The following is a 21,817-nucleotide window of genomic DNA, read 5'->3' as shown; positions in this document are numbered from 1 at the left end:
ATATAGAAAGTGGATCAGTAAAGTGACTTCAATCAATATACCCGGCAAAATTTTACACATAATGGGAAAATGCACATTGGCATCAGTCAGTCCAATTCCATTGCATACGCATTTTATATAATATGAAGAAAACCGAATACAATGAAAAAAATATGGAATTTGTATTTAAAAAAAAGTGTTTGATGGACAACTGTCATCGATTTTGAGATATCTTGCGAGTTCATTCTGATCTAGGGTTCCTCCTGCAATCTGCCTGTTTGGGGATTTGATAACTGGTGTGAAATATTGTCATTTTGGCCTCGGGGTGGCGCTAGAGGAAAGGGCGCGGGGTGACCAAAATCAATACATCGGTTCAGGGGAGCATGCATAGCAAATTGCATTAAAATCCAGTCAATGGTTTTCAAGATAACTTCCAAAGTGTTGGAATGACGGACTGAAGTGCGGACATCGACAATCCTCGGAGCCCGGCTCCTAGCGGTGCTAATAATGCTGCCTGCTGATTTTGACACCAAAATCCATTTGTTATGAGGTTTTGGAGGTGCTCAGTCGATAAATATTGCACAAAAGCTTGTTAGAAATGACAACTGACTGCTGTCTTTGCTTCGGTTCAATGCGCCAGAGGTCCTTGGAAGATGGGACCAAGATGGTGAATTTTCCATTTTAAGAGAGGGGGAAATCCTGTGTGGTACAAATGAAATGTTTGGTTGAAATGATTTATTACAGAGTCCACACCATGTAATCAGAACCAAAGGGACACACATGCACACACATACTTGTTCATGAACACACACATGTACAAGCACACTCACGTGCATGCATTGTGCACACAGATGCGCGCGCGCGCGCACACACACACACACACACACACACACCAGCCGACTTGCTGTGTGTCTCTCTCTCTCTCTCTCTCTCACTCTCTGTGTGTCTCTATGTCTGTCTGTCTCTCTCTCTCTCTCTCTCCTCTCTCTCCATCTCTCTCTCATCGGGAGGCCTAATTAATTACTCTGCTTTCAGACTCCAAATTACCCAGGAGCACTTGGGGGAGGCGAGCAGAGAGAGAGAGAGAGAGAGAGAGAGAGAGAGAGAGAGAGAGAGAGAGAGAGAGAGAGAGAGAGAGAGAGAGAGAGCAATGATGGCATCAACTCAATCCCCATGGTGCTCTCAGAGCGATGCTGTATCTCCCCAGCTCATTTTCAAAAAGAGAGACGCCACTTTCTGTAGCCTTGAGCCCTGTGCTAGTGCACACATGCACACTTCATCACGTGTACTATACACGCACGCGCGCGCGCACACACACACACACACACACACACACACACACACACACACACACACACACACACACACACACACACACACACACACACACACACACACACACACACACACACACACACACACACACACACATCAATTTGTGCTTCCAGGGGGGTTGAGCGAGACGGTAAACGCGAGGAAAAGAGGAATGCAAAAGCAGAGGCTGAGAAGCAGAGCTAGACGAAGAAAGGGCAGGAAGAATGGAGGATAGGTAGATGTGTACCGGGTTAGGGTTAGTGTGGTGGTACTTGAGTACGAATTTGAGGTACTTTTATTTTACATGGGTTTTTAATTTTTTAATTCTTGCAACTCCACTACAAATATTGTACTTTTTACTCCACCACAATAATTTAAAAACTTTAGTTTCATGTTACTTTGCAGATGTAGCTTATTAATACAGAACATGACTTAACCACTTATGTTATACTTCTATTCGAAAATAGACGATCTACAAGCTCTCAACGCAACGCGTTGAACACTTGTATCAGCTATTCACAAAGTGTGACAATAAAAAAAAAAGAATAGTACATTGACTTTGGTACTGTAACTTAAGTATATTTTGATATATAATGTTGTACTTTTACTCAAGTCTAATTTTGAACACAGGCCTTTTACTTGTAGCAGAGTGTATTTATAGGGTGGCACTGCTTTCTGAAGTAAAACAATTATCGGAGAACTTCTTCCACCACTGAGTGGAGAGTAAATGCGTATATGTCGGGTGGAAACCGAGCAACGATATATTATAGAGGTATACTGGGTCTGTGGCGGTTGCCTTTGTAGACGTTTAGAGATGCTTCCAAGCCCATCATGTCAGGAGCGATTGGGAGTCAAGGTTCCGTGATGGAGGGTGCAGGGAAGGAAAGATAGGAATCCTTTCATAAATTCCTGGTGAAGCATAATAAGCGAGGCACGCGCAGGGACCCCGCAGCATTAACTCCACCTCCGCTAGCTAGTAATAGCAGCCACTTACAGCTCTGCACGTCTGCACTCCCATAACCTGGCGGCTGCTAACACATTCCCTCATACACTGTCTGTGAACTGCTCTCATGTTGTAACAAGGCCATCACATACTGTAGCAAACGCCACAGCCGGCTCCCATCACAAAGAAAAACAATTTATTTTTGCTGTCGGGCAGATACCTTGTAGCCTACTGTTCTGTATGTCTAAAACTGTTGAAACTGCCGGAAAAAAAACATTAATGGATGAAATACAGAGATACTATACAAGGTTTCTGCCCAATTAGCGATGCATTGAAGACGGTAACCACTGTTGTATTATGTATTACAGTCGTGTCTCCAATCTATAATTCCATGCCATTTATTGCAAGTAGCAGCAATTGGCTGCATTGCTGCTATTCCACTTTTAGTACAATCATATTGTGTTTGTTTGTTAATAGATTGCCAACTTCGCAACAAAGGGCACACGCCTTCGGGCTGTTGGAGCACCAAGGCCATGAAAGATTAATCTGGCAGATTTCAGTTTTTAATTGGTGTCCACTCAGGTGCATTTCAGAAGAAAAATTTACCCACAACATCTTTGCACTTGCACAGCAAACACCTACGCATTGTTTACAGAGTGGTTATCACTGAGAGGTTTAGCCCTGTAATGTCCCAATACTTTTAACCCCAGTATCATTATTGTGGGGAAAGCAAATGCTTTGAAAACCACTCATAACCACTCATATCAAGACAGACAAAAACAGGTCTTTAAATGTTCAGTTTTAGCAACGAGAGCCATTTGATGTCTCTATAGCTGAAAGTAGCATTTAGAGACTGACTTAACCCCTAACCACTCCCCAGGCACTGTTAAAATAGTCACCCACGCACCGCTTCAAATAGTTAGGATGGCACGGAGACTGGATTCCGGGTAGCCTATATGCAAATGTCCTTGGCAAATACTCCAACTACTACAACTACTACTACTACTACAGTAGTAGTAATACTACTACTACTACTACTACTACTACTACTACTACTACTACTACTACTACTACTACTACAGTCTACAGTTAGTAGCTGCTGCAGTATCTATGGAGGGTATATGCTAGCTTTGATGCATTATGACACATAATTTTGCTGTGTTTCGCCATACTGGGCAGACTGGAGAAACTCTCTGGTTTCTGATGCAAAAACTCTGTTAAGGTTAATTTTAAGGCAGTGTAGAGCAGTGGTTCTCAAAGTGGGGTCCTTGGGGGGGGGGGGGGGGATCTACAAGCTCATGGCGTGTCACTTTGTGCCATGCTGTGAGGTTGTACATCTGCTATTTTTGAAACTTTTGAAAAATATTTTGAACACATATATATATTTTTTTTACATAAATCTTCTCTTCTGGGGGTCCCTGGCACAAAACCTTTTCAGATGGGGGTCTGCGGCCAAATACATATCAATTTGTGGGTCCTTGACATGAAAACGTTTGAGAACCACTGGTGTGTAGAGAAGCTAAGGGTAGACATATGGAAGATATGCAGTTCCAGTCAGTCTCCAGCTGGATGTGAAAGCCGGTGACGCTATGATCACCTGGTTGAGCAGATAACCAGACAACACATTAGGTGTTGAAGTATCGGAGATGATCAGATAACCAGAGTCACAGAGAAACGGAGAAGGTTAACTAAATTCGCATTCCCTATTAATCTGGGCATGTCAAGATAGCCAATCATTTGGCAAAAAGACAGGCAGACATTCGGTGAAAATGGGCAAACACCCCAAAATGATGATCAAAATGATTTGATGTACAGGGGGAAAAAAGGAGGGGCCAAATAGACCCCCGGAGGACCCCGGTCAACTAAATATATAGGCCGGGTTTATTGGGTCAGAGATTGTATCCCTGTAATCAATAGGCCCTGAGGTGGTTAAGAGGTTTCGTTTCGCCCCCCCGTATGCGATTGATCAATCAAATTTAGACTCTTCCAAGACTCCTCCCACCTCCTCCAAAAGTAGATTGTGCTGAGGAGACATCTTTTACAGCTTCTCTTCCTCCTGCCCTCCTCTGCTCATCCCCTGTTTTTTTCTCCTCCCACTCCGAGACAGTGACGGATGAGGCTGCGTGGGGGCAGGGTCATAGATCAGGGCGGTACTCACGTCATGGCCTGATAGATGGACTCCACGCCATATCGCATGGCGAACTCGTCCACTATCTCCTGGGACACGTCGTCGAAGTACACTTTCCACGCCTCGTCCCCTTTCACCTGGGGGATCTTCACCGCCCCGCCGTTCTTCACCTCCGTCAGGTGGTGGAACAGGTTCTGAGGGTGAAAGATAAGGACCCGGTACCGGTTGTTAGAATCATAATTGATGTAAGAGTCGTGCGGCTTTGTCAAATAGGACCGGGAGCCACTTCTGAGTTGCAATCTCAGTTTTTGATGTGACTATATATAACACGTCTCTATTATTATGTGTGCCTTTCACAAACAAGAAAACAAGATAAATGTGATCGTAATAGTTTGGTATAATATACCAAACTATTACGATATTCAAAACTGTAGACATACTGTATCCTACTTGTCATATTATGACAAGTAGGATACAGTATGTCTACAGTTTTGAATGTGTTCAGGAATGCAGAGAGAAGAGATAAGAGCAAGATCTCTACAGGTATTTAAGCAGTCACAGTGCACCTACAATCAGAACCATTGTGCACGTCTCCCTTCGACCCTGGACAACTGTTCCATGAAAGTTATATAATTTGTCGCTGTCTGGCAGAAACCTCCATTTTCAGCTTTTTAATTGTCTTTCATAAATCAGTGCTATTGAACACCCTTTACGTCTGTGTGTTGGTTAATACAATATTGAACTAATGAAAAAGTATTAAAAAGCGCTTCTGACCAAACTGGATCCTCAAACTGTCTGCTAAACCAGCTAACTCCACCAAAGGGGTGGAGTTAGCTTGTCTGCTAAACCAGCTAACTCCACCAAAGGGGGGTGGAGTTAGCTGGTTTTGCTGACTCCAGGCTCCACCCCCTTTTGATCTCCAACCTCATTGTGAGCTTGGAGGTCCATTCAGCTGTTCTTATCAATGATGGACAAAACCTCCTAACTCCACTTTTTGTTTTGTTTTGTTTTGGGTTAGCTGGTTTCTGCCCGACAGCAGCGATAAACCATATATCCTTGTAGTTTCTGACAGCTGAAAAGAGAAATAAAACATGTGAATCTTCAAAGCAACTCCTGGTGCAACAGTGATGAATGGAAACGTGTGCAGCTGCCCTGCTCTCACACCGAAAGATACGGCATCCCGACGTGTATACCGTACCTCATGCAGACAGGTGTACTGGCCGTGGGGCGGGGCCACCTTCTCCCTCTCCTCTCCCTTCATCTCGACGCTGATTTTCAGGCGGATGGCGCCAGACACTGCAGACTTGTCAGTTCTCTTATCTGCAACACACAGAGGCCATGGCTGTTTGAGTTCTGCTGACAAGGCCCATACTGCCGAGATGTGTTTGTTTTAGAGCGCCGCAGAAGCATTAACCTGTTTAACGCATATGTGTCATTTTAGATTTATATATTAAAAAATATTTAAAAATAGCAGATATACACTCGGTGCCGCGCCATGGGCTCGTAGAGTCAAGTGTCTTGTAGATCTGCTAAATTGTGAAAAGGTGGGCAAATCTTTGATTGTAGAGATTTTTAACAACATTTTTAACTCTTTGCTTCTGGGGGTCCCTGGAACAAAACATTTTGAGATGGGGGTCTGTGGACAAATACATATCATATCGTATCACGGGTTAAAAAAAATATAACTATTAGGATTTAGAAGACGTGTAGAATCCCCAGAAGCAAAGATTTGAGTAATTTTTTAAAAAATATATAAATATATTCAAATATTTGCACAAATTTTCACGATCTTTTAATAAAGTATAAAATAATGGTTCAAGTGGTTACAAATATGCGTTCCCGGTTAAAATGGGTTAACAAGAACAAAATCCAATGCCAGGCGAGCACACACATTCATTTTGCTCCGTGCCTTTGCCTTGTCTGAACACCTGTCTTTCTTTGTCCCTTTAATTCACACTTTCCATTTCCAGTATAGGTTAGACTTCTCTAATAGCCTTTTCCCTTAAAAAGCCCTGAGGCGATACTACTACAGCTCATTCAGAATGCTGGTGCTAGGAGATCTACTGTAGGCATACTTGTTGGGAGAAATGAAGTCGTAAGAACAGAATTATGTAATTGTGTAGAAAACAAAGAGACACATTCCGTCGCCGAAGTTCTTAACGGCACTTCTTTCAACTCCAAGATTGTCTAACTAGCTGAAACACCACCGCACAACGACAGCAATCAAGAGAATGAAGACATCAGTGGTGGAACACATACTATTTTTATTTTTTTTACGATTCTACATATGCCTTCTAAATCAGTAGTTCTCACACTTTTTTGTGCCACGGACCCCAAAATTGATATATATTTGACTGTGGACCCCCATCTTAAAAATGCCTTGTGCCAGATAAATTAATGCCCAGAAGAAGATATTTGTGTAAAAAAACAAAAACAAAAAAAAGTTCAAAAATAGCAAATGTACAAGTAGATGTGAGCTTGTAGATCTGCTATTCTTGAATAGCCAACGCAAGAATCTAAAATGACGCAGATGCTTTACCAGTTTTAATGGGTTAAAGGAGGAGTTCACCCAAAAAATTACTTATTTTCTATCAATTGCACACCCTATGAAGCCTTGAATCCATGGATTCTTTTTAGTTTTTGTCGCATTCCTAAGCTAATAATTTGATTCCCGTCTCCTACCGGCTAATGTATCCGGTAGGAGACACAAAATAGATTATTTGTGTCTCCTACCGGAAATACACACGGTCATCAAATTATTGTCTTATAAATGCCACAAAAACAAAAATAAATCCATGAAATCAAGGCTTCATGGGGTGTGTAATTGATAGAAAATAAGTAATTTTTTGGGTGAAGTCCTCCTTTAAGTAAAAAACTCTGTTACTGTTACTATAACAAAAGTCCTGTTTTCAAGATTTGTCATACTTTTGGAGAAATATCAGATCTACAATTATTTTTGTTTTATTACCTCAATCTGCAAGCAACATACCATGGACCGTTTTGAAGAAATTATGTCTGAGGAGGTTAGGAGGTACGAACACCTCTATAAACACCTCTCTCTGAGGGACTACAAACACACCAGATGGCAATTCATTGGTGGAGTTAAATAGCACACACTCTGTCCGCTTAAGAGTGTCTGTCGCCAGAAATTGAGAAATCCCAGAGACAAAATTATGAATTATGTCAAAGCACGTCCGAGGCTGATGAAAACACACAGCGGAGAGTCAGGTGGCAAAATAAATCACCATTCCAGCACTGCATAATGTCTAACGGTTCAGCACTCAGGGTGGAGCCGCATCGAGTATAAAAACAATTTCATCCTCAAAGAACTTGTTCGGCTTCAGCAAACAAAACAAAAAAAGGAAAAAGAAGATTCAACTTCTTTTGGAGTACGCTGTCAGCTTTACTCAGGGACTGGTCAGTAGTGTTGGAGGGCTCTATAAATACTGTACAACTTAATGTACCATTCTAGAAAATCTGTGAGTTGAAAAAGCTACATTTTGGTTGATAGTTTGGTACATAGTTTAGATTACAAAAATATATGTACTGTATGCTGTCAGAAAGCTGAACATTTTACACCAGTTCTAATGTCTCTGCATTGGCTGCCAGTGTGTAATAGAATTGACTCTTTGTAGAATTAAAACAACACATGGTGAAGCAGCATTCAGTTACTTACTATGCTACATAATATAGCTGATATAAACTTCAAAAAGAGCTTAGATCTGCCCCAATTCTGGGTATTTTTTTTAATCTATTTTTAAGATAGACTTCTCTGTTCACCTCTGCCTTTCTGCTGCTAATACTGTGAAACCAAACTGCACTGCGACCGTTTCTGCCTCTTATTGTTTTGTATTGGATTTGTATTGTTTTTATTATGCGTTTTGTAATACTTTTTTCTTTATCGTTTTATTTCTTTTTATTGGCTTTATTTCTACTTTGTGTCTATTTTATGTGAAAGCACTTTGAACTGCTTCAGTGTATGAAATGTGCTTAGGTCTGATTATTCAGTGGTCAATATTGAGATCACAGATTATTTAGCATGATTACTCATTGACTTTGGAAACATCACACATTTATTGAACTTGGTGATGGATTTTATCTGTCTTTTTATCTCCTTTATTGCTCATAAACCACTTTGTACTTGAACTTCAAGAGGATTAAATAAATTGGTCGTATTGCCTTGTTGTGCACACACCACTGTGTAATACAATACATTTTGCTCAGTAATGCATTGTTCTTTGTCAGACTCCTTGAAACCAAAGTGTTTCCAAACAGATGAATTGTTTTTACTTTACTTGTTGACCAAGGGCTCTCTTTCTGTCATCTCTGTTTAGCTGAACTATACAGCCTATAAACTGAGCGTGAGTTTGTGCTTTTATAGAGGGAGGGGCGACAGCACACCGCTGTAAAAAGGGTGCGCTGGATTTATAACACAAGACAGAATGAGAGCATCCTTGCGAAACGGATTTTCTTGTTTTCATAATCATTGGAAGCCAAAATCGTAATTTAAAATGAAAGGTGATTAATTGAGCAGCCCCTGGATATAAATTTGCCTTGCTTTGTATTGCCTTTCCTTCATAAAGTTTCACCTTATATAGCCTGACTCTCTAGCTCAGCTGTTCATAAACCTTTTTCCCCAAATTGATATGTATTTGTGCCAAGGACCCCCATACAAGATTCAAGATTTTTGTGAAAATAGTAGATCTACAAGTACATAACTTGTACATCGGCTATTTTCAAATAGCCAATGTGTAGGGAGGGTTAAAGTGATTAAAATAATCGTGATGCTATATTAACACATTTTGCTGGGGATCTCCTGGAACTCCCTCAAGGACCCCTGGGGGTCCCCGGACCCCACTTTGAGAACTACTGCTCTAGCTCCAGGTCAGACCTTTTATATGTGATGAAATATGTCAGTTAAAATAGTGACCCAACTCTAATAACGAGCCAACTCTTATTCTACCGCATGGTTAAGATATACTGATCAACTGTCTTGGTATGTAAAGGTTTTTGATATCAAAGCTGTCGGTGGAAACCTTGAATCTCCATATTTCAACGTTCATAAAGTAGTGTTGCTCGTTGTGAGCTTGTATATCAGCATTGTTTTTGCTATTTTTTCCCCCTTTTTTTAAGTGTGTCTGTGCCTGTGGGTGTCATAAATATTGAACAAATGACATTTACTAACAAGTACTTTTACTAAAAAAAATAACCACATTGGATCCATTGGAACACAGGTTCTTTTTTCCCTCCCATTTTCTGAAAAGCAGCATATTTGGACATAAAGTACAAGGTTTCCACCCGAGAGCAACGATATTAATGTCAGAGATATGTTAGCCGCGTCCTGTCCTGCTCTCATGGCAAAGTTCCTCCATCTGACCCGCATGCACACACGCACTTACTGTACATGCACACACAACAAGTCTGACCCCACCGTAGAAACTCACAAGCGTTTTGAGCTTTTAGATCGGCTATTTCCACAATTTTTGGAAAATGTTTGAAAATATACTAAACATTTTCAACATGTAAATGATTGACGATTATGAAAACAATAATTGTGATTATCTCAGTTAACTGTGATTAGGCGATTATGTAATAATTGTAACAGGCCTACACACACACACACACACACACACACACACACACACACACACACACACACACACACACACACACACACACACACACACACACACACACACACACACACACACACACAGTTGTGTATTGACAGCCCTAGTTTGTCCCTGGCGAGCTACCGCCATGCCTCCCTGCTCTTTGATGTACTTCCTTGTACCTGCTGTCTATTGTTTACACTAAAGTGAAGCTTACAGTGCAACCATACCTGGTCTTTGGTCTCCTTATTATTATTGGTGTCATATCCAGCCATATATGGGTATACAACACACACCCACCCACACACACCCTGTGTGCGACCTCCTGACCTAGAGTGTGGACTACAGCTGCTGTAACCTTGGTCTCTCGCTCTCACTCACACACACACACACACACACACACACACACACACACACACACACACACACACACACACACACACACACACACACACACACACACACACACACACACACACACACACACACACACACACACAAGCTCCACGAGTCTACAGATGTGCCCTGTGACCCCCATCCACCACCCCCCTCCCACGGATATCCCTGTTTCCATTAACCTCAGACCTTCACAGAGAAAAGCCTGCAGGGGATTCTGAAGGAAAAGAAAAGTGGATAGAGTGGTGGGCTGGTCATTCTATCCACAATGACACATCTCTGATCTCTGTGCGATATCATGAACCTTCCAGGTCATCTGGGGAAAAGGTCTGCTTTCCGTCCCTGGAATCTAAACTAAAATGTGAAGCAGTGTTTAGTTTTCATGCACCACATATCTGGAACAAACTCCCAGAAAACTCCACGTCTACTAAAAATCTCAGCTCTTTGTGTTTGCCGCTGCCTTTTATTGAGATGTTTTAAATTATTCTTCTGCACTGCAATGTTTCTGTCTATTCTTCTTTCATTTGTTCTTACTGTATTCAAATGTATGTTTATATTGTGTCTCTGTGTCCTGAATAGGTGCCCAAATGGACCCGAGGGTCGGGTCCATTTGGTTCCATTTATACACCGTCGGAGTTACAGACCTGTAATGGTCCATTTGGTTCCTAACCATCCATCAATTTTACAGTAGCTGGGGACCCCCTGGAAACCCTGTAAAACCCTGTAAGGGCCCCCTGCCCACATTGAGAACCAGTGCTCTAAGTAAGTGGTTCTCAACCTTTAAAGGCTGTGACCCCCTCAAAATAATCATAATTGAAGTGGGGACCCCCTTCCCTAATAAGCATTTGGAATGTATTGGACGGCATTCAATTTAGTTTGACTCGGTTTCACAAATAAATATTGTGAAAATAGCCGATCTACAAGCTCACAAGGCCTCACGCTGCGAGGCGTTGTGAGCTTGTAGATCGGCTATTTTCAATATCTTTATTATTATTTATTTGACAATTTGGCCAACGTTTGACCAGTTTTTCATAGTTTGTTTATTACGTGTGTGCAGTAATGATCTTTTACTTTGCTTTTGTTTTAGGTATTAAAAAGTAGGCTACTTAGAAGTCCTTAAATTGTAACTTCACTGTCATCTGGGGGACCCCCCCCCAACCCCCCCCCGGCCAAATCATGTGGGGACCCTGAGGGTCCCGACCCACAGGTTGAGAACCACTGCTCTAAGTCACTCAATCACAAGTTTAGCCACGCCCCAGCGAGTGAGCTGCTCGCTCATTCCATCCACTGTTTCCACTGTGAGATGAGTTCCCCCCAGACCTCTAGGCAGAGTGGAGTGAGAAGACGAGGGCTGGCCATGCGAGACTATCTCTCCAGTGACCAAAAAAATGAAAATGAAATTCTACACTACAGTCAAGCTAGAGAGATGAATGAGAAATATGACACAGAAAAAAGACTGAACAGGGTTTTGTAGAGAAGAGAAGAGGCGAGATTGAAAGAGAGCTGAAGTATCTTACGGAAGAGAGCAAACTGGAGGAGGGTCGGACCAGGACTCTTTAAACATTAATTGTGGACATTTTAAAAGGCCCCGTGCGACAGTACGGGGCGAGGGAGGGGTCACTATTACTGGAAATTGCTCCCGTTTAGCTGGAGAGGCAAACAAAGAGTGCATCCGCTGGTCATAATAGTTCAACAGAAGTGGGGCTCCCATTATGCAGCCGTTTATCCTAGCATGGTCCTCAGGCGGCAGAGAGGTGGGGGCCGCTTAGGCTCGTGCAAGCGAGGAGAGACGGATGAGACCTTGAGGTGACGGCAACCATGTCTGTCTCAATGCTGGGGATCTGGGCCATGGGCGGAGGGAGAATCAAATGAGCTCCCTATTATCAGACACCAATGTCAATACTTGAAAAAGCTATACTTATGTCCATGAAAACCATTAAGTCCTGTTTTAATCCTTTGAGTTTAAAGGTGCAGTACTTGACATTTATTTGGTTAAAAATAGGTGTCAAATACTGTAGCTCTATATTATGATACCATAACTATATTATGAATCAGACATAGAGTGTTTGTTCAGTAACAGGGGTCTCCCCATCTCACCAGCTTTTTAGCAAACAGAAGATTTTCAGGTCGGGATACCATTTTTAGCCAATCAGGAGAGAGATCCTCATACAGGATAAACAAGTGAAATTGGAAGTGATGACACAAAGAAGTGAGCAGACACAATTGGAGCTGGGGAACATTTAAGAACAATGGGTACTCTCTCCTGATTGGCTGAAATTGGCAACCAACGTGTTTTATGTTTTAACAAAAATAATATCACTTCCTCTACCTTTAAATTAAAACATTTGAGAGCCACCGCTCTACAGCAGCGGTTCTCAAACTTTTTCATGTCGAGGACCCCCAAATTGACACTTACCCGGACACCCATTTGAAAAGAAATGCATGCCAGGGACCCCCGTAAGAGATTTTTTTTTACGGCTCCAGCAGTGATTCTCAACCATTTTAATTTCAAGGAACCCCAGTTTGACATGCATTAGGGCTACGGTCCCCCATTGAATGGTATTTCTATCTCTGCTACCCCTCTCAGGACACTCTCAGGACCCTTAAGGGTCCATTTGGTTCCTAACTATCCATCAGCTGGGGACCCCCTGGAACTCCCTCAAGGACCCCTAGGGGTCCCCGGACCCCACTTTGAGAATCAAATGCTCTACAGCGTGTTGTCGTCGTTGTCATTGCTGTTTACGTACCCAGGTTGTACCACACGTCCATCTCTCCGCTCAGCATGCGCACCTCGATGATGGTCTGGCCCAGGAAGTCATCCGACTCGCGCTTAAAGTGCTGCTTGACCCGCGACTTGATGTCGTCATCCTCGTCCCACACGCGCACCTTGATGCGGTCGGTGGCGTTGTGGCACTCACTGTGACGATAAAAGGACAAACAAAAGAAGAAACAGCACTTCAATTGACGCCTCATTACGTCGAGCAGTGTTGATTTCGTCGACTAAAACTATGAAGAAAAATGTCCGTCGACTATCTTTTGCTAAGATTAAGACTAAATATATTGACAATTTTGTCAACACATACAAACTAGACTAAAATGTTAACGAGGGACGAGTGGAGAAGAGATCCAGTAGAACTAAAAGACAAGTAATTTTATGTTTGGTTGCGCTCGGCTGTTGAGCTCTGAAAATAGCAGATCTACAAGCACACAACTGCGACGGGTTGTGAGCTTGTAGATCGGCTATTTTCAGCATGCAACCAAGAGTAAAATCAGTCATTACGACGCCATCAAGGCACCGCCAAAATGCATGTTAGTCGACTAAATCAACTGTAGATTTAGTCGACTATAATCTTATGATATTTAGTCGACTAAAACTAGACTAACAGTAAAACATTTCAGATGACTAAAATATGACTAAAACTAAATGGAATTTGATTCCAAAGACTATGACTAAAACTAAATCAAAATGTGCTGTCAAAATGAACACTAACGTCGAGGCGTTGGCCGAAGTGGCATAATGCAATTATACTTTGGTACGGTCAGTATATTTTGATGCTGATACTAATGCTGTTATATTGTGTCATTGCTACTTTTACTTAAAGGAGCACTTCACCAATGTCAACCTTATCTTCATATAACTCCTTACTAATGTTCTTTATAAGATGGCACCGTTTCCGTGTACTCACTCTAGTGTCTCATTGGTGGATATGTTATCATGAGCATTAGTGAGGACCAATTATATGAAGATAGTTTGAAAATGGGTGAAATGGTCCTAAGTATAAAAACGATATAATAATCAGAGTGCACTTCTTACACCACAGATTCAAATGTGTGTGTGTGTGTGTGTGTGTGTGTCTGAATGCGTGTGTGTGTGTGTGTGTGTGTGTGTGTGTGTGTGTGTGTGAGTGAGTGCGTATCAGTAAAGTCAAATTCAAGCTGACGTACTGACAGCCTATATCAGCCTAACAAGCTGCTCCCACTGCATCCATTCACAGCACGTCATCACAAATCACAAGGCGGCTGCACAGCAAGGAGCACAACTGGGAGGGATAGCGTGTTCCTCTGCACATGTTAAAAGGATCCCTAATAAGCCTTATATGCCTTGATACATTATAATTGCCCTCTATAACAAATATAAAAAATTTAAAACACCTTAAATATTTTATTTTAAGAATAGTTAATCTTTTACTGAAGCGTCGAAAGTTGATGATGTCATTTGTCCATGTGGGGTCTAGCCCTATGGAATGCATGCTGTGCAAATAAAAAACAGCTTAATACTTCCTACAGTTAATATGAGCATCAAATCAAAATCATGAAATATGTTTTATTTGCACATGCATTCCATACATTCCATAGGGACAGACCCCACAATGGCAAATTACATCATCAACTTGCGACAGGCATTGTCCTTCTTGATTAAAATATTAACTGTTTCTAATTTTTACAGAACGTTGCATATCTTTAACTCTGAGAGTGTACAAAAGAAACCAAATGGACCCTCACCGGTCCATTTGGTTCCTTTTGTGCACTCTCAGAGTTAGATAAACACTGAGAATTTCACAGTGCAGATTGGGGTCCCAGAAATGAACTAATGCATGCCAAACTGGGGGTCCTTATGACAACGTTTGAGAATCGTTGGTCCGCTCCCTCCCCAAGACCAACATGTACAGTAAAGGGGTTGGCAGTGACAGGAGCAATACAAACATAGGGGGAGTTGGAAACGACTAAAGTAGGGAGAAAAGGGGGGGGAAAAACAATTTAACAGTTAAAAAAACAATAATGGTGTGGGTCCCATGTGGATCGTGGAACTTCATGGGGCGAGTCATCAATGACGTATAACTCCTTATTTGGGCCAGGTTTTTAAGCCCAATCTGACCCCTCTTTGACTTCAATTCAGAAACTATAAAACATAAATATGTGAAAATCAATGTGTGGAGGTACTTCCTTGGCACTGCCTTGCAGCATTCACAAGAAATATGGCACTGAGAAGTCCACTGGTAAACACCGGACAAACACACACACACACACACACACACACACACACACACACAGATGCATAAACACACGCATGCATGCACACTAGAGGTGCGCGGATCAAGGTTTTAGCCGCGGTAATCGCGGATAACCGCAGATTTGATCAAATATAACTATTCATTAATATTGGATAAAACGCGGGTGAAATAATGCACATAATTATGTGACATGCAGATTATGCAGTCGGTGCGGATCTATTAGGATGATATAATTAATGCGGTTGGATGGCGGATGGATAATGAACGTATACAGGCGGATTTGAGTGACGAAAACCCCCATCCGCTCATCTATAATGCACACACACACACACACACGCACGCGCGCGTGAACGCCTTGCCACGCTTCGAGCTTGTAGATCTGCTACTTTTGAAACGTTTGTGTGGTGCTGTAGTATGATAGGGCATTCATTTAAGAAAAAACACACGCGCGAGCTAGGGCATTCACAGAATAGTCGAATATTCGAATATTCGAATATCAAACCGACTATTCGACTATCAAACCACTATTCGACTATTCGAAAAAAAAGAAAAGAAAAAAAAAACATTTTTTTTTTTTTTTTTTTTTAAGATTTTCTTTTTTTTGTGGCTTTTCTAGAGCAGACATGCAGCTGTGAGCTCTGGTGTGACGTCAACTCGCATTCCTTGAGTCGAGTCATCAATGCAATTAAAAAAAAAAGAAAAAAAAACAACTTTTTAAAAATGTTTTAATTTTTTAATTGTTTATAATCAAATCGAAAAATCGAATATTCGAATACTTTTGGGTCGAATAATTCGAATACCATAAATCACTATTCGTTAATGCCCTAGCGCGAGCGTGCACGCACACACACATACACGCACGCGCACACACACACACACACACACACACACACACACACACACACACACACACACACACACACACACACACACACACACACACACACACACACACACACACACACACACACACACACACACACACACACACACACACACACACACACACACACACACACATGCTGCCCTAGACGCCTGAGCCCTTCGTCGCCACGCCGTAAAGAGGCCCCATTCATTGTTTTCTCCACTCACACAGAAGCACATTGTCATTTATTTTCAATGGCAGGTGCCACTTGCAAGTTGTCATTTACCTGTTAACCTCACGCAGACAGCGGGGGATGTGTTGTCATTTACAGAGAAAAATGCCGGCACTCACGTTCTGTCCTTCAGGTTAACGGAGGCGTTTCGGCTCTATGCCTTCATCAGCGTAAATGATTCAGGTGATTACACTGATGAGGGCACAGAGGCGAAAAGTGTCAGTTTAAACCATGTTGCCATTACTAAATTTAAGTAAAATAAAAAGTGCAGAAGGGCAGAGCGTGAGTGCCAGTCGTGTAAAGTAACTAAGTACATTTACTTAAAGGGATACTTCACTCTCCCGACGGGGACACATTTAAAAAAATTATTAAAAATAAATGAAAAAAGTTATGGAAAATTCATGGCCCCCTCACGCATTAGTAGGACACTCTAATGCGTGAGGGGGCCATGAATTTTCCATAACTTTTTTCATTTATTTTTAATATTTTTTTTAAATGTGTCCCCGGCCCGAGAGTGAAGTATCCCTTTAAGTACTGTACTTAAATAAAATGTTGAGGTATTTGTTCTTAACTTGAGTATTTCCAATTTCCAATACTTTTACTTCTAATCCACTACATCTCAGAGGCAAATATAATACTTTCACTCCACTACAATTATTTGAAAACTTTAGTTACTAGTTACTTTGCAGATATGAATTATTACATTATAAAACATACACTAACCACTTTATGCCTATTTTATACCGAGGCTATTTGAAAATAGCCGATCTACAAGCTCACAACGCGTTGTGAACATTTTAGTACTTTTACTTTTGAGGCTTTAAAGTTGTACAATGCAGATTCACAAATAACGATTTTTAGCAACCTCTGCTGGTCACTACCGTCACTGCATACAATTTCCGTAGTCCTCGATTACCCGGAATTCCATTTGTTTTCACCGGAAGCCGGAAGCGTTTCAAAAAGCGTTCTTTTAATTGTTTTATACTATCTGCGGATCGTTTCTCTTAGCCAGTGGAGCATTAGTTACCATGAGCTGTGCTTTCTTTTTCTGTTCTTTTTCGATCTTCCAATCCTACATTCTCTTAAAATCAGCGTGAGGTTCCTATTTGTTATTAGCGCGGTAGTTCCTAGCCAAACAGGAAACCGTTGCGGTAGTTCCTGGCCAAACAGGAAACCAGTGCATTTCCGCCTCCGTTGATGACGTCATTTTCCCGGGAAAGTCCCCCCCGACACCGTTCAATAGAAAATATATAAATAAAAGGCTTCCGGGGGTGAAATTCATGGAGTGGGTGTTGTGAAACTTTTGCCACTCACAAAAGATAATACAATTTAACTTTAGTTTTGTTGAAAAAGTTACCTAGTATTACTTTAAGTACATTTTGATACCAATACTTTTGTACTCATGCCTCCTTCAATGCATGAGGGCTAACAAGCCTTCTTATCACCTGACGGAGGGGAGTTTCCCCAGTAGGACGTAGTGCGTGGAAGGAACACGTTATTCCAACCAGTTCCTTTCCCTTCCATCAGGCTGACCAGGGGGAGGCAGTATAGAGACCATGATTACTGCATGTTTTTGTGAGGGTACCTACCCTAGGGGACACGGGGAGAACATGCAAACTCCACACAGAAAGGCCCTTTCGCCAACCCCACCTAGGGTATGGGCACTGATGAAGCGGAGGAGAGGACACGCCCCCAGCACCCAAGGCGTCCCCGGCGGGAATCGAACCCAGGACCTTCTAGCTGTGAGGCCACAGAGTTACCGACTGCGCCACCGTGCCTACAATTTAGGCATTCAGCAGTAATCTAAGATCATACTGTAGGTAAACTGAGGAATTAATTGGCATAACAACTAAATTGGGGCGGTAAAAAAGAGAAAAGCGTGTCGCTCTGTGACGCGTCGTGAGCTTGTAGATCTGCTATTTATGACATAATTTCGGCTCCAGCGTTCAACAGCAATGACGACAAGATGGGTTCAGATGAGGAATAAATGAAAGCCTGACAGATTGCACTTTGATCTGACTTCTTTGGGTGCGACAGACAGACAGACTCTGCGGTATTATTTTAACTAATCCTTTTCTAAGTGCTGGCTGCCGGTGCACTCGTCGGGGCATTCTGCTCTGCGCCGAGCATCAAAGTAATGTATCGCTCTATTAATCTACAGCGCTGTAGTGTATGGTAAGGTACGGTACGATGGGGAGGAGAGTTTTTATTATGCTATCACTGGAGTCTCATTTCAGGTATGGATCCAAGCCTGTAACCACTATCTGAAAAAAACACTCTTGTTTGTGACGCACGCACGCGCGCACGCACGCACGCACGCACGCACGCACGCACACACACACACACACACACACACACACACACACACACACACACACACACACACACACACACACACACACACACACACACACACACACACACACACACACACACACACACACACACACACACACACCCCCACACACACACACACACACACACACACACACACACACACACACACACACACACACACACACCTTATTAGCACCGTATTACATTAACGATGGTAATTACAGCGGGTGTTTGTTTAGGTCTATCAAATAAACAATGGTGTGGTGTTCTCCTGCACCTAGCCACTGGCGTGCCTCCATCATGCACGTGCGCGCGCACACACACACACACACACACACACACACACGCGCATCATGTGCACACTACACTACAGTATCTCAGCCCTAACATAAAATGCCTTGAAGTTTCTCAGCATCAAAGTTATTTGCATATTAAAAATTCAAAGGTCTGCATTTTATTTGTGATGCATGACGTGTAACACTACAACACTACACAAAGGCAGGCACGTACGAACACACTGAAGAACAAGAGTAATACACATTAGAAAACCATGGTTTAGTATTAAACTTGCATGCATGCATCACAGAATTAGCTGATGCGTCAGATGTCTAAATAAATAAGATCTCTCTGGGGCTGTCCTTTAAAGCTTCATCCATTATAAAAAATACAAATAAATACAAATTAAGAAAAACTAAACATAATTCATCGGCTAATGCTGTTTGTTCCCAGACCTGGAACAAAGATGTACAAATTAATCCTTTGCATTTGTTGAAACTTGCTTGCATTACCAGATAAGCATCACATTTGAAAGTAAAAAGCTTTACTCAAAGCAGACAACCACAGCAATACATTTGTCAACATGAGATGTTTGTTTGTGATTGTGAAGTTGCCTGGCACTATAATACACTGATTGGATTAACCACTTAATCCCTATTCCATTAAAAAAAACAGATCTACAAGCTCACAACAGGCCACATCTTTGAACGTTTTTGAAAATGTTTGATCATTTTTGAAAACTTTGGCCTATAACGACACAGCCAAAACAACACGGACGCACGCCAGCTTGAATGTGGTTAAATCCACCCATCTGGTATAGTCTGAGTCGGGAATAACACAATGTTGGCAGGATTTGAGAGAGTGCGTGCCTCAAACAAATGAAATGAGAAACTAACTCCTAATATGGAATAGGACCACGATGGAAATAAGCTCTCTGGGCTTTTTAGAGTTATCCTTTTGCCAGTGTGCGTGTGCAATGGAACATTGGTGCATTATGTTCCTGTGTCTGTAAAAAACGGATGGTGTGTGTGGGGTTGGCTAAAGTCTAGAGCAGTGGATCCCAAACTTTTTTAGCTCAAGACCCAAAAGAGAAATGAGACGTTTGCGGTACCCAGACTAGTGAAAATAGCCGATCTACAAGCTCACAACGCGGTGTGAAGCGTCGTGTACTCGTGTTGTGATCTTGTACATCTCCTCTAAAAAGCCAGAGAGCTTATTTCCATCGTGGTCCTATTCTATATTAGGAGTGAGTTTCTCATTTAATTTGTTTGAGGCACGCACTCTCTCAAATACTTCTTAAACATTTGTTTTCTAATTTTTTTATATTGATTTTTATTCATGAATTGTTTTTGAAAAATCATTGCTTTTTTTATTTCATGAAAACTATATAAACTACTATATGAAATATATACATATGTTTTGACATTTACACGTGACCCATAAAAATGTGTCCCAACCAACTGTTTGGGAAACAGTGGGCTAGAGTCTAGAGCAGTGGATCCCGACCTTTTCTGGATCAGAGCCCGCACTTCAACAATCTCAAAAGAGATTTTCATCTGACCATCTGACCATGTGGTAAGATTGTCATCTGACTAATTAACGCGACAGCCATTCGGCTGCCGTGTTAAGTGGTCAGATGGGTGGGCCATGTGCATTTTCAGAGAATGTTTTATTTAATGTATTATTGTTAGTTATGTTTTATGTTGTGTATGTTTGCACCATGTCCTGAACTCCCTCGTAAAAAAATAGTTTTCTGATCTCAATGGGATTTTACCTGTGTAAATCAAGGCTAAATATATATATATATGTTTTGACTAATGACCAATCAGTCGATTGTGTTCCGGCTTGGATCAATGAAACGAACACTATATACAAGTATATACAAGTTTTTATTTATCGCTATCACAATGAAACTAATTTTTCACGGTCTTGAAGAAAAAACACCATGTTGTTTTTATAAATATTGTCAATGTTGGGTGGAAACCTTATACAGTATGTTACTTTTCAGGATTCAAATAAAAAAAGTAGCAAAAGTAGCAGATCTACAAGCTCAAAACGCGTTGTTTCGTGCCGCGTTTCGAGCTTGCAGATCTGCTACATTTGATGCTTTTGTGTGACGCTGTAGTATGATCACGTAGGGCGTTCATTTACAAAAGAACACAAACAGTTAAAATATGGAGATATTTTAAGCAGAGGTTTCAGGCCCCGACAGCAACAATATTATCATTCAAATGTTAGTGATTTACCAATTATTTGGAGGCCCCGCATTCGGCCCACAGGTTGTGAATCACAGGTCTAGAGAGACACACAGGTTCAGCATATATAGTACTCACAAGAGGAACTTCTCGTCCCACACCGGGTTGAGGTTTCCGAAGATGGTCTTGGTTCGGCGTTTGGTCTTGCCCACCTGGACTGTGACGTACGGATCACTGGAGCCGGTCTTATCTTTGGCCTGTAGTCCCTGGGCACACATGACTGAAGGGTGGAGGGAGGAGGGGGATGGGTGGAGGGTGTGGAGCGAGAGAAGAAGAGAGCACAACGATTAAAAAAATATACAAGTGCATTTGGACAGCGAGTCCTCCAAGACAGTGGTTTTTGAGCCACGGAACCACCGTTTGATGAGATTTAGACTCTCAGAACCCAAAACGTAAATATTTTGTTATCGTTGGATAATATTTTGTCCATAATTCCATGCTGTATTGATGTGGTACCAAGCAATAGGA

The 21,817-nt window shown here is 41.8% G+C and overlaps 1 protein-coding gene across 1 annotated transcript in view; it reads right to left on the bottom strand.

The window, feature by feature from the left end:
• Positions 1–21,817, bottom strand: part of LOC308105796 (protein unc-13 homolog C-like) — a gene marked incomplete at its 5' end in the record, with an annotated part of 229,949 nt that overhangs the window by 143,583 nt on the left and 64,549 nt on the right. Inside the window, 4 exons of the mRNA XM_080456721.1 lie at positions 4,395–4,558; positions 5,563–5,684; positions 13,120–13,289; positions 21,428–21,569. Of these exons, the coding sequence (XP_080312847.1) occupies positions 4,395–4,558; positions 5,563–5,684; positions 13,120–13,289; positions 21,428–21,569 (598 nt within the window). The remainder of the gene's footprint in view (positions 1–4,394; positions 4,559–5,562; positions 5,685–13,119; positions 13,290–21,427; positions 21,570–21,817) is intronic.

This window comes from Gymnoscopelus braueri, assembly GCF_963280865.1.
Source record: "Gymnoscopelus braueri genome assembly, chromosome: 1".
Classification (NCBI taxonomy): domain Eukaryota; kingdom Metazoa; phylum Chordata; class Actinopteri; order Myctophiformes; family Myctophidae; genus Gymnoscopelus; species Gymnoscopelus braueri.
This window is presented reverse-complemented; position numbering and strand designations above follow the sequence as displayed.